The 13,009-nt window shown below is 33.6% G+C and overlaps 1 protein-coding gene across 1 annotated transcript in view; it reads right to left on the reverse strand.

Moving 5' to 3' along the window:
- LOC144440895 (laminin subunit alpha-3-like) overlaps positions 1 to 11,585 on the reverse strand; it is a 37,121-nt gene extending 25,536 nt beyond the window's left edge. The window contains exons 1-2 of the mRNA XM_078130341.1: positions 11,474 to 11,585; positions 10,630 to 11,101 (exon numbers count right to left, since the gene is read on the reverse strand). Coding sequence (XP_077986467.1) covers positions 10,630 to 10,920 — 291 coding nt within the window. The 5' untranslated portion in view covers positions 10,921 to 11,101; positions 11,474 to 11,585. The remainder of the gene's footprint in view (positions 1 to 10,629; positions 11,102 to 11,473) is intronic.
- Positions 11,586 to 13,009: the final 1,424 nt, after the last annotated feature.

The following is a 13,009-nucleotide window of genomic DNA, read 5'->3' on the forward strand; positions in this document are numbered from 1 at the left end:
GGGAAATATAATGGTGATTTGGAATGACTTGGCTCATATTTTGAGCACCACAAAACAAGTGATGTAGACACGGGTCGTTGTGACATTAAAAACCACATTGTATGTATGTAATCCATATTTTCTGTTCAAAGACAATAACGTATCTTGCGTATGCTATAAAGTACATTTGTTTCTCATACTGTAAGCTCACCTAAACTATAATATATGAACATATACACACGTATATATAGGATTATCTTGAGAACACTCACATTTTGGAAGTAATAAAATACAACGATGTTTACAAATAAAGGAAAATGTTGTGTGATGTTAAGATGATTGATGTATGTACATCAAATGTAAATAAATGGATATTTGTCCCCTGTCAGCCACTTAAATTAAATAAATGCAATCATGCACACAATGGTCTGCTAGTACCTATAGTACAACCACTATATGGAAATATACTGTATCTGATTCAGAACACATATCTATCATTTGCAGTTTAGAGATAATGCTGTCCACACTATGTGCCATCTGACTTTGAATCAAACTCTTCAAATATAGGGATCTCTTACACTTTGTCTATTTCATGACTTACAATTCAATTTTGTGAGTGAACCTAATATTAGTTACATATATATATTATACATATATTATATATGAATGTTACAGATAATTACCATGCATAATCTACATTACTATTACTATTTTGATACTTTTGAATGTTTCTTTAAGATTGCCTTTACAAGTCATAAAACATGTTGGCCAATATATATAATATATGGTATTGTCATTCATTCATTCATTCATTCATTCATTCATTTAGTCAATTAAGGTAATATCAACAGGCACAATTTCTATACACAACAACATTGGGACATTTAGGAAGATGTTTGTTACTTGAGGTTCAACTATTTACTGCTGGGTCAGTGACAACCAATACATTGTATCTACCATTATTATACATACATCATCACTATGTGTATGTATGTATGTATGTATGTATGTATGTATGTATTTATGTATGTATGTATGTATGTATATATGTATGTATGTATGTATGTATGTATGTATGTATGTATGTATGTATGTATGTATGTATGTATGTGTGTGTATGTGTGTATGTATGTATGTATGTATGTATGTATGTATGTATGTATGTACATGTATGTACGTACGTACGTACGTACGTACGTATGTATGTATGTATGTATGTATGTATGTATGTATGTCTGTCTGTCTGTCTCTGTATGTCTGTCTGACTGTCTCTGTCTGTATGTATGTTACATTATATAAATACACATATATACACAGTCATACATATATACTGATGATGTACACCAGTCAGTCAGTCGGTCGGTCTGTCTGTCTGTTTGTATGTACCATGTATGTATGTAAATCAAATCGAGAAATGAAAGAATTATCACTATACCGGGTATTTAAAATGCATGGCACTAAAATACAGTAAAGTGTCCATAAAAGAGCTATATATTTCCCTACATACTGATGTTGCATTACATACTATTACATACTGATTTCAAATTGATTTGCTGGCTGAAACAATTTTCAATTTTGGCAAATTAAGTTGGTGAGGGGGTGGGTGGTCTAAGGCTTAAAATGTAACTACAAAAATTTAGTTTTTTATCCTACATTGAACTATTGATCTCACCCCTAAATTGATTGATTAATTGATTGATTGATATATACTTTACTTTGACAATGAAAACCCCAAAAGTGGAAAAATGTAAACAATTTGTTACTGTCCACCTTTATACATGTATAGCCCATCATGAACTTATGGGGTCTCTTGAGGTCAGCTGATCATGAACTTATGGGGTTTCTTGAGGTCAGCTGATCATGAACTTATTGGGTCTCTTGAGGTCAGCTGATCACGAACTTATGGGGTCTCTTGAGGTCAGCTGATCATGAACTTATGGGGTCTTTTGAGGTCAGCTGATCACAAACTTATGGGGTCTCTTGAGGTCAGCTGATCACAAACTTATGGGGTCTCTTGAGGTCAATAGTGAATACATGACATAGCAAACTACCCTATACAAAATCCATGTACAGTGTGCCAGCTGTTACAGATCTACACATAAGTACCAATTCAAAATCAAAACTTGTTTACTTGTAATGATGGAGCTAACAACTAGAATTGTGCTGAAAAAAAATGGCCAAACTCAATCTTCCTTTTTAAAAGCTTATCAAACTTTCTAAATGTCAATCAGGATTGGTTGATTACTATGGTAACAAATCCCTTCAAAAGAAGCTAAATCATTCTAAATCAGTCAATCTGGGTTATGACAAATAGATGTTTTCTATATGACAAATAATAATATCATTTCACTTTAATACATCTTTCAAAATCCCTCTCAGGGATATCCAAATACAACTGAGTAAGTTGACATGTGCATGTACACAAATTGTGCATTTTGGAACCTGAACAATGTATTCGATCCGAGTATGTGTATTTGAGTTGACATAAAATAGCATCTTCGCTTTTTGATGATTTTGAGTAATTGTTCGTTATCTTCATACATAAAGAAGACAACTCAGTTAAATTCATTCAACAGAGGAGATACTTAAAGCTATTTGTATTTAATTATTATCTGAGATCATTTTAATCACCTTCACGGCTCAAATTTTGCCAACTGACATTTGCCAACTCAAAACGTGCAACCAACAAATTTTGAATTATTTTTAAACATTCTTTTCTACAAGGCTTTTAATTGCATCTATGTGTACATGGGATCCAAGATATTAAAAAAAAAAACATTTTGAATTTATAATTTCAGTCAATTCATTTATACTTTGTATCCTCTTCAAAGACATTCAAGTCTGTTCAACATACCTAGAATTACAATCACTGAATCACATCTCTACTATGTTGAATTGGTTATTCTCAAACTTTTCATCTTTGATTTCATTGTTTTGCCTTTATTATATAATAGTAGATGATACTTAATTGTACAACCTAAACTTGAGTTAATTTAATTCATCCTTCTTCCTTAGTAGAGTCCTGGAACCATGTATTAATTCTAAACTCGCATTCTCCAGAAGCTTTGGCCATGAACAACTTACCATGTATGCTGGTAGATTAGCAGTAGAATGATGATGCATAAAACCTTTCAAAATTTTATATTTCAAATGAAAATTATTCAACATATGGCTTTCCTTTAAATAACCCAGTTATTCATTGTACACTTTCAGTAATTGTACACCTTTTTCTTGTCAAATTCAATGAGAACAAAAAAAGCAAACTTGTTAAATAAATTGATTTGGTATCAGCCCCTGTGTAATCTACATGTACATGTACATTGTATAAACCATCTGTTGATTACAAAAATGTATACAGTGTATAGAACTTACAAGCAATGGAAAATGGATTTTTCTGACTGTAGTAAATAGAATATTTCTAAAGGGTTACCTTGTTGAATGATGAATAGTATTAATGTACATATTCTCTAACAGTTTGTCCACTCTCCAAACCAACTGACATGCATGGTGCCACTAAACTAATGTACAGAAATTTCTTGTGATAAACTGAAATTCTTTTCTCCATATACCTTTTAAACTATAGTAGTATATATATATTTTTTTAAATTCAGTACACAGGTATTCATTGGGTAGTTATTTACCCATATTTATCAATAGACCCTACACAAAATTTCATGTATGGTCTATGGTTTATCTAGCTTATGCCTTTTTGTCAAAGAATTGTTATTCTGAATGACAAGGGTTACACTGGACTGTATTACTTGTTATTTTCATACTCCAAACTATACAGTATGGAGGCTTGAATGAAAACTCTTTTGTTTGTTTTTTGACTCACAACAAAATATTTTGTTTGTAGTGATGATTACGCTTTCAGATATTTTTTTTCTACTTTTAGGTTGTTTTTTTAATCTCACACCTACTTGTATATGAATACATCAAGTGTGTAAAGGCAAGTAAAGAAGACCTCATTTCATTACCCTCCAAGTCTAAATACATTGTAGGGGGTGCAGTTGTAGAACTCTAACTTAGGACGACCATACTAATTCTTATCGTAACACCTTAAAAATTATGGATTAGTCGGTTGATTAAAAGGTTTTTACAAACTAAGTTTAAAGAAAGGAATTGTATTCATTTGATATTCATACTTTCTGAATAAGTTAGACAATTAAAGTCAGAAGGAAAGTTTGAACCATTTGTTTTATTACAGTTATCAGATTTCAGCAATAAATGATAACTTTCACTCAAAGTCAGAGTCAGATATAGATACACAATCATGGGTCACCAGCATACAATTGGTGATGATGTCATTGTTTTCTAATCCTGCCATAAAGGGCATCAGTTTTGTTTATTATTTCACCAGATTGAAGAAATAAATTCGGTTAGACATGAGAAACATATAGATTGATGAATTAAATACAGCCACCCTTACTATGTGCTTTCTCAAATTTATCTCATTCCTATAATATGTAGGCACATGTGTGTTGATGTGTATGCATTTAATGAACAGGCCACCTGTTGTCTGAGGTCAAAGTTCACAACTTGAGTAACACACGTACTCTCTCCAAATATTCTTTTGTACCCAATAAGCAATTGACCACTCTCTCATTCATGGGGTACTGCTGACTCAAAACATTCTTCCTTCTGCTGCTGAAGGACTGCTCACACAATTTCTGTATGTTATTTTTGGTATGTTTTGTTATGTTATGCAATACAAATTTATTATGTCATATCCTAGTTACAAAATGTTGGTAATTTTGCTGGTAAGCACTGCAAGAAGATAACCCTGGATTTGGCAAAGTGAGGGCTAGAATTTGGTAATGGCTGCTGAGAATATGGCAAAGCATGAAGCCATGAAGTTGAACAAAATGTTCTTAATTAATTTACAAGAGCATCAGTATAGTGGTTATAGGCATATTTTAATTTAGTTCCTAATAATCAAAATACAGCAACGACAATTATACAGTCTGATGAATTGTAACATGATGTCTGCTGTCTTTATGCTACAATACTCCGACTACTCTGTCCCTCGCTTCCAACTCCAAAAGGGCTTGCAAACAACACTCCTTAGTGGTAAAACCATTAAATTTTTTATCTTTCTAATATCTGGAATATAGGCATACTATATGTAGCATTACAAATGTATGTGTACTACTTCAGAGCATTGATGGCATTTGAGGTTTACCCAGGGTTCCATCAATGCCTGATTGTGAGTACAGTGTACCCTGTTAATACTATAGCTGCTATTTTTAAACTGATATATATATATATATGTATACTGACTCGACTCTTGTTGTGGAAATGTTACACAACAGTATGTGTAATGCGTTAACCCGTGATTACTATTTCATACATTTCAATCCACAATTCAAATGTAAAATTCTCTAAATAACCAAATGTTAAACTCACAGGTAATATAACATAACTTTTCTTACGCTTTCACCACTGATATATTATAATGTACATACATGTACATTATATCAAACTACACCGTGATGTATCATGTACATATTCATGGCTATTCTGGTACATTTAACTTGTATTTATACTTTTGAATAAATGCCATTCATCAGTACTAAACAAAAGGTATTTAATTTGTTACAGAATATATTGTACTCATTCAATGACCTGTGCATATAAATATACCTGTAGTGGAGTGACATTATTTAAAGGTTGGTATACACCATATTGTGGTGTGTAAATAGACAATTATATGGGAGTATACACATGTTGTACATGTACATGTATTAGCTGCTTTGCTAATGTTGGGGTCAATGTCATCACAGATTACCGGGTATGTACATTGTATATAGTATATTACTAATTATTAGCTCATTTGCATATATTGTTATGTTGATTAATTTCTTGTGTTATGCTGTAATGATGACAATGGACCCATATCCCATAAACTCACAGGAAAGTCAACACTTGTACAGTTCACCTGATGCAAATAGGACATAGTATGTGGGTAGAATTTCCTACCTACAAATTCTAAGCCTTTATTTTAAACAGCTTATTATTATCACATTATCAGAAGCATTACGCAACGTTTTCTGATTTTTAAAAAATAATGGTCCGTAATGCATATTTATTAAGCTTAGTTATATGTTTATGCAAGCTACAAAAAAGATTAAAATGTTGCTGGGTATTTGTTCTTTATACAATTTGATATTCTAATCCATAGAGCTATTTAAGTGTGTCATCTGTTGCAGCAACATATATATCACTTTCAGAATTATTCAATGCTTTATGGACTTTCTGTCACAGCTAATGACTATGACTGACATGCAGGACTCGACGTTAGCAGTATTCCAGGGTACACTACATTGTATTTAGACTACCAGATCTGTAAGGTGGTAGTTTAAAAATTTACACCATATTTGTTAGTCTTGGAGACCATTGATAAAAATCAATAGAAAATTGTACATGTAGCTGGAACTGGCTAAATCAGGACTCCCAAACATTGAAGTTAATATAACCGCAGGGCTTGAAATTAACTTTTTTTCTTTGGTAGTCTTAGTGGGCTACCAATTTCAGAAATTGGTAACACAAAGATTGACACCTGTAGTCCTATATTCCTGAACTGAAAACAGAGTTCCTCTATTGGAAATACATGCCATTGTGTTATTAAAATACTTTCATGTCCATAAATTTTCCATCCTTTAATTCATCACATAATAAGTAGTAGCCTGAGTGAGCTACCAGCTGAAAATTATGGTAACCCCATGACCAGAATTGATAGTCTGTGGGCATGGGACTACTGTTAATTAAAAGCCCTGTGATCACACATATGTATACATTTTATAATGTTGTACTACACATATTTATTGAAATCCAACTTTAATTTTATTGGAGCTTCTGAAAAACAAACTAACTTTTTCTCTTTCATCAGAGCTGCTTGACATGTGTCATAACAATTATCAAAAAATCAATTATCTGACTATACAGGAAACTAATATTAAATCTAGTCAAATGAGTCATGACAAATGTTGACATGATTACATGTGTAAATGCACATGCAATCATGTAGCAATGCAGGAAAATAAGGCTATATAAACAGGCCAACCCTACTTAGTTTTTCTCCATAGTATCCTATACTATTTTTAAATGTGGTTCGGGGAAAAATATTATGACAATGACACAAAATGCTATGAATCCCCTCCCCTAATTTTCTTTTTTTTTAATTAAAAAAATATTACCCTATATATTTTTTGAAAAAAATGGCATCTAGACCATCACATCACATTTTTTTGAAAAATTCATTCTTCACTTGAAAAGTGCATCTAGGACATCCCTCCACTCTACCCCTATACCACCCCACATTTTACTGTCACAACCTATTTATGGATGCCATTGCCTTGGTAACTATGCCCTCAGTATAACAGCATATTCATGTTTTGTTTTGCTTGAGTGTTCCAGACTTGTAACTGTGGATACTATGATTAGATGGTGGGTGAGAATTAGGCTCTTTGTTCATATGTTGCATTTTATTAGCAGACTATTCAAACCAAATCATGTCATATTATTCAATAATACAGTACATGTACAAAATACTTACAAGTGTGAAAGTGTGAGGCGTGCCTGTAAATGAAGTCAGTATCACATAACATGTACTTTTGTATGGGAGGTGTTTGGCTAAAGTAGAAACCATCTAAATCTAATAATTATTTTGTGTATACTGTCAAATTTTATGAACATGGCTCCCAACTAAAGAGTACTTACATGCATGTACATGTTTGTAGTTGAGTGTTAGCATTTTGATATTTAACAATTAGGAAAATTGGGTTTCAAATTACATGTACATGTCAGTCACCACGTTGTTAATTTGAGATTCAATAAATGAAACAGTTTAACAACAGAACAATGCTGTAACACAGTGACAAAAACCTACTGTGCCTGCAACACCACTATTCATCATACAATTTCTCTGACAATCTGACAATTAATGCTACTAGGCTTTGATTGCCTGTTTTATTTCTTTTGACAGCAATACAAGCAGTCAAATCCCCTATGTTGACTTTTTTTTAAGCCGGCTACCCACTCAATTAGTTATAGCCAAAATTCTATTTATCAAGAACCCCTTTTTCTCCTGGCAAACAAGCAATCCAAATGGATTAATGCATGTATGCTGTTCTTATTATTGCAGGTCCATTACTGTGATACTTGCCTTGTAGGTTTAAGTGTAAAACACCACTATTAATCCTCTCAGAATAGGGAACTTACAATCCAGACTGACCATGCTCAGATGCAAAGGACTATGGGATTACGATATGTGGTTATCGTAATACCTAATCTGGAGCTACCGATATAATAAACCTCCCCGCAATGGTCAGGGTAACTATGAATTGATCACTTTAATATTTGTGGTTACATTTACAATGTAACAATACTGTTTACAATACTAATTGATCAGTATTTATTATCACATTTTCCCATGATGCAACATTCAACATGGTGGGTTTGGAAATTCCCTAGTGATCACAGCATGTATAATCTTATTTCTGATATTGCAGTACAGTTGCAACAGCCATACAATTAAACAAATTAAGGTGTTATTCCATGCATGTCAATTTTGATATTTTCATTACACTAATTACAATACATGATTCACTTGAGTACATCTATACAGGCAGATTGAGATGTTGACCTTGCTGGAATGTTTCATTTAAATGTGTACTTTGGATATGAGAATGAATGTTCATGGACTCTGAGTTCATAGTTTACAGAAGTTATTCACAGTGACAAATTAGCCCGATTACAGATGAAAATTTCTACTCAGAGTAAGTTTTTAAATTTTGACGTCACGTCAGCATTGTGAGGAATGAACTACAAAGGACTGTGATTCACCTCAGACAATGTTGATGAGACGTCAGCAAAAATTTCAAATTTTTGTTGACTCTGTGAGCAGCAATTTTCATTATGTATTTATTTTTTGAGTTAATTTATTCTGTACCTACTCTGCTAAACAATACTGACACTTTGTCTCAGTTTAAAATCGGCACATTTTTTTTCTCTTTTCATAACAAGTATATTATTAATATTTTCAACTTTTAATATTTTCTCTTTTTATCATTCCTCAATGATAATCTACTGTAGAGACTGCAGTGTAATTTGTTCATTTGTTCCCTACCATCTCTTCTCAAACCTTTCACTACCTTGATGCGATGATTCTTTTTTTTTTCATTTGTTTGTTTGTTTTTACTTTCTTGTAATAAAATCTTGAATGAAATCATTCTTTGGGGGAGTTATAATTATGAATTTCTGATGCTGGTGTGCTGCTCCCTGTTGCCATTTGGTGCTGTAAGCTTATGTGCATCTTCAGGTGGTATGTGGTTAGGGACAAACTTATACACATTTAAACTCATTTTTCATTCTGTTTGACAACTGTACCTTTTTGCATAGGTTTTGAAACCCTGGCAACAATCTGAGATACAAGTTTGTAAAATGTAGTATTTCTCATAAACTACTTCAATCATAATTATTATACCATACCCGACTGGGCAATCTGGGTAGATTTTACCATCTAACTCTTCCAACCAGCAGTCAAAGTGCCCTCACACACAGTAATTTATGATTCACCAAAATTTGGTGTTCCCCTATCCAAATTTACTAAGTGGTGACCCACAAGGCAACCCAGCTTCTAACATTGTGAGCAAAAAACCAAACCAAACAACAACAACAACAACAACAACAACAACAACAACAACAACACTTCTTCACTAGAAGCCACACAGCCCACCAGCACATATCCAACACACACAGTGTTACCCTTATTGACCTTCCATACATGCTATGATGTGCCATATTTTTAGCAGCTGCATAATATCCATTCTTCCATTTTTATTCCTCCTTTAGGCTTTGTTTCCTTTTATAGCTGTAATTTTCACTTCATGATTTAAACTCAAAACAATCTCACAATCAGCAAGAGTTCTGGCATACTAGGGTGGGTCTCCTACAAGCCTTGATATTATACAAAATATGTATTTTGTTTTTATGTTGACCACACCCTTTGGTTCTATTATGACTCAGTATATGCAGAACAGCCCTGGCTGCTGACATTCCATCAAATAAAATTATTTCAATTTCAGAAATTTAACCCTCTGTCCTTACAGATTTTCACTAATCATTAATATATACAATTTTTCATATAATATGGTCATTGAATACAATAAAAATATGACATATTTTGCAAAAAATATCACACACAAAATTGAAACTACACAATTTTCTCATTTTTTGAAACAAAGTGATAATGCATACTTCCTAAGTATAGTTAAGATTAAATTTAGAATGTTTTTTCTTGTTTCTCTACTGACATTACACATTAGAAGGTTCTTGCTGTGTTCATCTGTAAATCAAATCAACCACCTGTTGCTATAGTTACCATTCTCTTTGTTGCTATGGTTATAAATTTTCTGAAAAATCACATGAATTAATTTTAGTGAGATTCCCTGTCAGAATTGTTTATCTACCGGAAGTAACGAATTAGTCAAGTCAATACAAACATTTGGTTCTCATTAGAATATCATTTTGGTTTGGAATTCAAGTTAATTGATCGGAATACAATGATATTATTTATCGAGATTGTACATACATTTTCACATTTTTGTGACAAGATGCAGTCTGATGAGATACGTCATTAAAAGAACTTACGTCATCGCAAAATTTGTTATCCGCTTCCGATTCTCCGTATCCACAGGTACTATTTTCTGGTTCAATAATAATTTGTGGTTCCAAAAACTGAACAAGAACGGGCTTTGGAATGCAAGGTGAATAAATAAATCCTCCGTCCAGGGAAGGCTCTTCACACGTATCACTTATTTGTGTCCAAGTCGAAGGGACAAACAGTAAAAGCAGAAAAACAAACGTCCAGCGTTTTGGAGTCAAATTACACATCCATATTGAACAAGTGAAATAAAAACTGCAGCCGGTACCAGCCGCCATATTGGACGTTCTTTCGCGTAGAATAAATGAGGGTGTGAGAAAAGTACACTTTGGGGATGAAAATTGAGTTTATCACCTTTCGAGCACAGCGGCACAATTTCTACATGCGTTGTTTACTGCGAAGAGTACCATCTCTTTCTTCTTTTAAGAGAAAGCGATATCTCTGTGAATGGTGAACTACCTGTGAAAAACGAAAATGTAGATGAACGGCACAGCTAGCAGCTGACGTAATTTTAACAAAGATGTAGCAGTACGCTGCTGTATCCGGTCCGCTTTAGGGCAATGCATTTTAACTGGAAGTTTATTTAATAGCAAACACAATAATTTAGGTATGGAATTATTTGCTGTTATACAAATATATTGAACGTAAACTGTTTACACGTTTTGTGTTATTGATTGGCTTCAGTTCCGATAGATGTATACAAAGAATGCGCATGTAGCTCAAACCAGGCCAGGGAACCTAGTCCTAGAGACAGGCCTCACTTTCGACCGGAGCGGAGCCTGCGGCTTACTGGAGTTGAACATCGATTTTACTTATTCTGACATTACTTACCCACATTCACGCTGGCCCTGATATGGACGGATATTTCACAACCCTCGAGATAGCGGAACACTTCTGTTGAAACCTCTTTCATTGACGATTGATCAATTGTTCTGCATCAACGTGGCTAGCGTATTTTTCTGGGCTATTAAGTATTATATATTGTGTATTGTGTGTTTCAAAATAGACGGCACAATGCTCTTTTCTGATTGGTCTAGAGGTAATTAACTTAGGTCAAATGGGTTGGGAGAATTTATTCAGTTGATCAGGAAATGGTTTTCCAGCGGAATTTGGCAATAAGCTTACAATGAGCAGGATTGCATTGCTCCTAACAAAAATATTAAAAAATGATAAAATAAAATAATTTTTTTTTTAAAAGCTGGGGCACACGATAGAGTGTAACTCTTCCTCTTTCCATCTATCTCTTTTACTGCAAAATCGAATGTTTTCAAAGTCAAAATTCACCCTTTTTTCTGTTATTCACAGAGAAGAAAAACTTACAATACATACAAAATCAAATTACATTCTGGTATTAGTTACGACTGTAGTAAGACTTGATAATATTAATATGATATTTATATGTATCACACTAAAAATTGCACTTTGATCTGTGCATCAGTTCATACCCAGTAAACCATCAATTGAAATGTTATTCTCAATCTGCCAATACTTGTGTCAAATCCGAGAAAATTCATAAACTTTTCTGCCCCTTCCGATTTCACCACCGATTAGTCACGACGTCCAAGTGAAATCCAAATATATCCAGAGATGATGTCATTCGTGTTTTGACATAATTTCAAATCATTAATAAGTGTTTATGAAATCAACCTTTAGAATTACATGTCAATGTGGAACTTAGTGTTTAGGGTGTTGGTACCGAAATTCGAACATTAATTTTTTGAAAATCAAACCACAAACAATGTTTCACTTGCAAGCTTTTACTGGTACTATCTGAATTTTCTTTGACGTTTGCAGTTTGGTGCCGTGTGTTTAAAATAAAATGAAAGCGATGGTCAAAGGAAAGCGAAAGTAACAACTGAGAGACACCGTCCGAATATAAACATGTCCTAGTGGACGTCAAAAATGTACAAATAAATTGTTAAGTAACAGATAGTCAACGAGTTCGGAAGGGTTTTGGGCACATGACCCTACAGAACGAGTTGCCTATCTTACTTATACTACGGCGTGATTGGCTCAAACGGATATATAGAGTCACACCCCTAAGAAAAAGGCTCCCTATAACCAACCGAAATCAAGGCCTCTGATTGGCGAAGTTGGTCTCGCCGTAGTATAATTTGTAATCCATATTTGGAGCAGGACCGCATATTGACTGACTCTGGACTGACTAACACCATCCATATCAATCCATCCATCCATCCATCCATCCATCCACCCACCCATCCACCCATCTATAGAGTGACGGTTGTTTTGTACATTAGACAAGAATTAGTTTTAGGTATTGAGTTATCGTCTGCGTTATTTTTTTTTAAACATAAATTACCTGACCCCACCTAGTTTTTTTGCCGACCCAAATTTTTTTTTGAATAT

This window comes from Glandiceps talaboti, chromosome 10, assembly GCF_964340395.1.
Source record: "Glandiceps talaboti chromosome 10, keGlaTala1.1, whole genome shotgun sequence".
NCBI classification, from domain to species: Eukaryota; Metazoa; Hemichordata; class Enteropneusta; family Spengelidae; genus Glandiceps; species Glandiceps talaboti.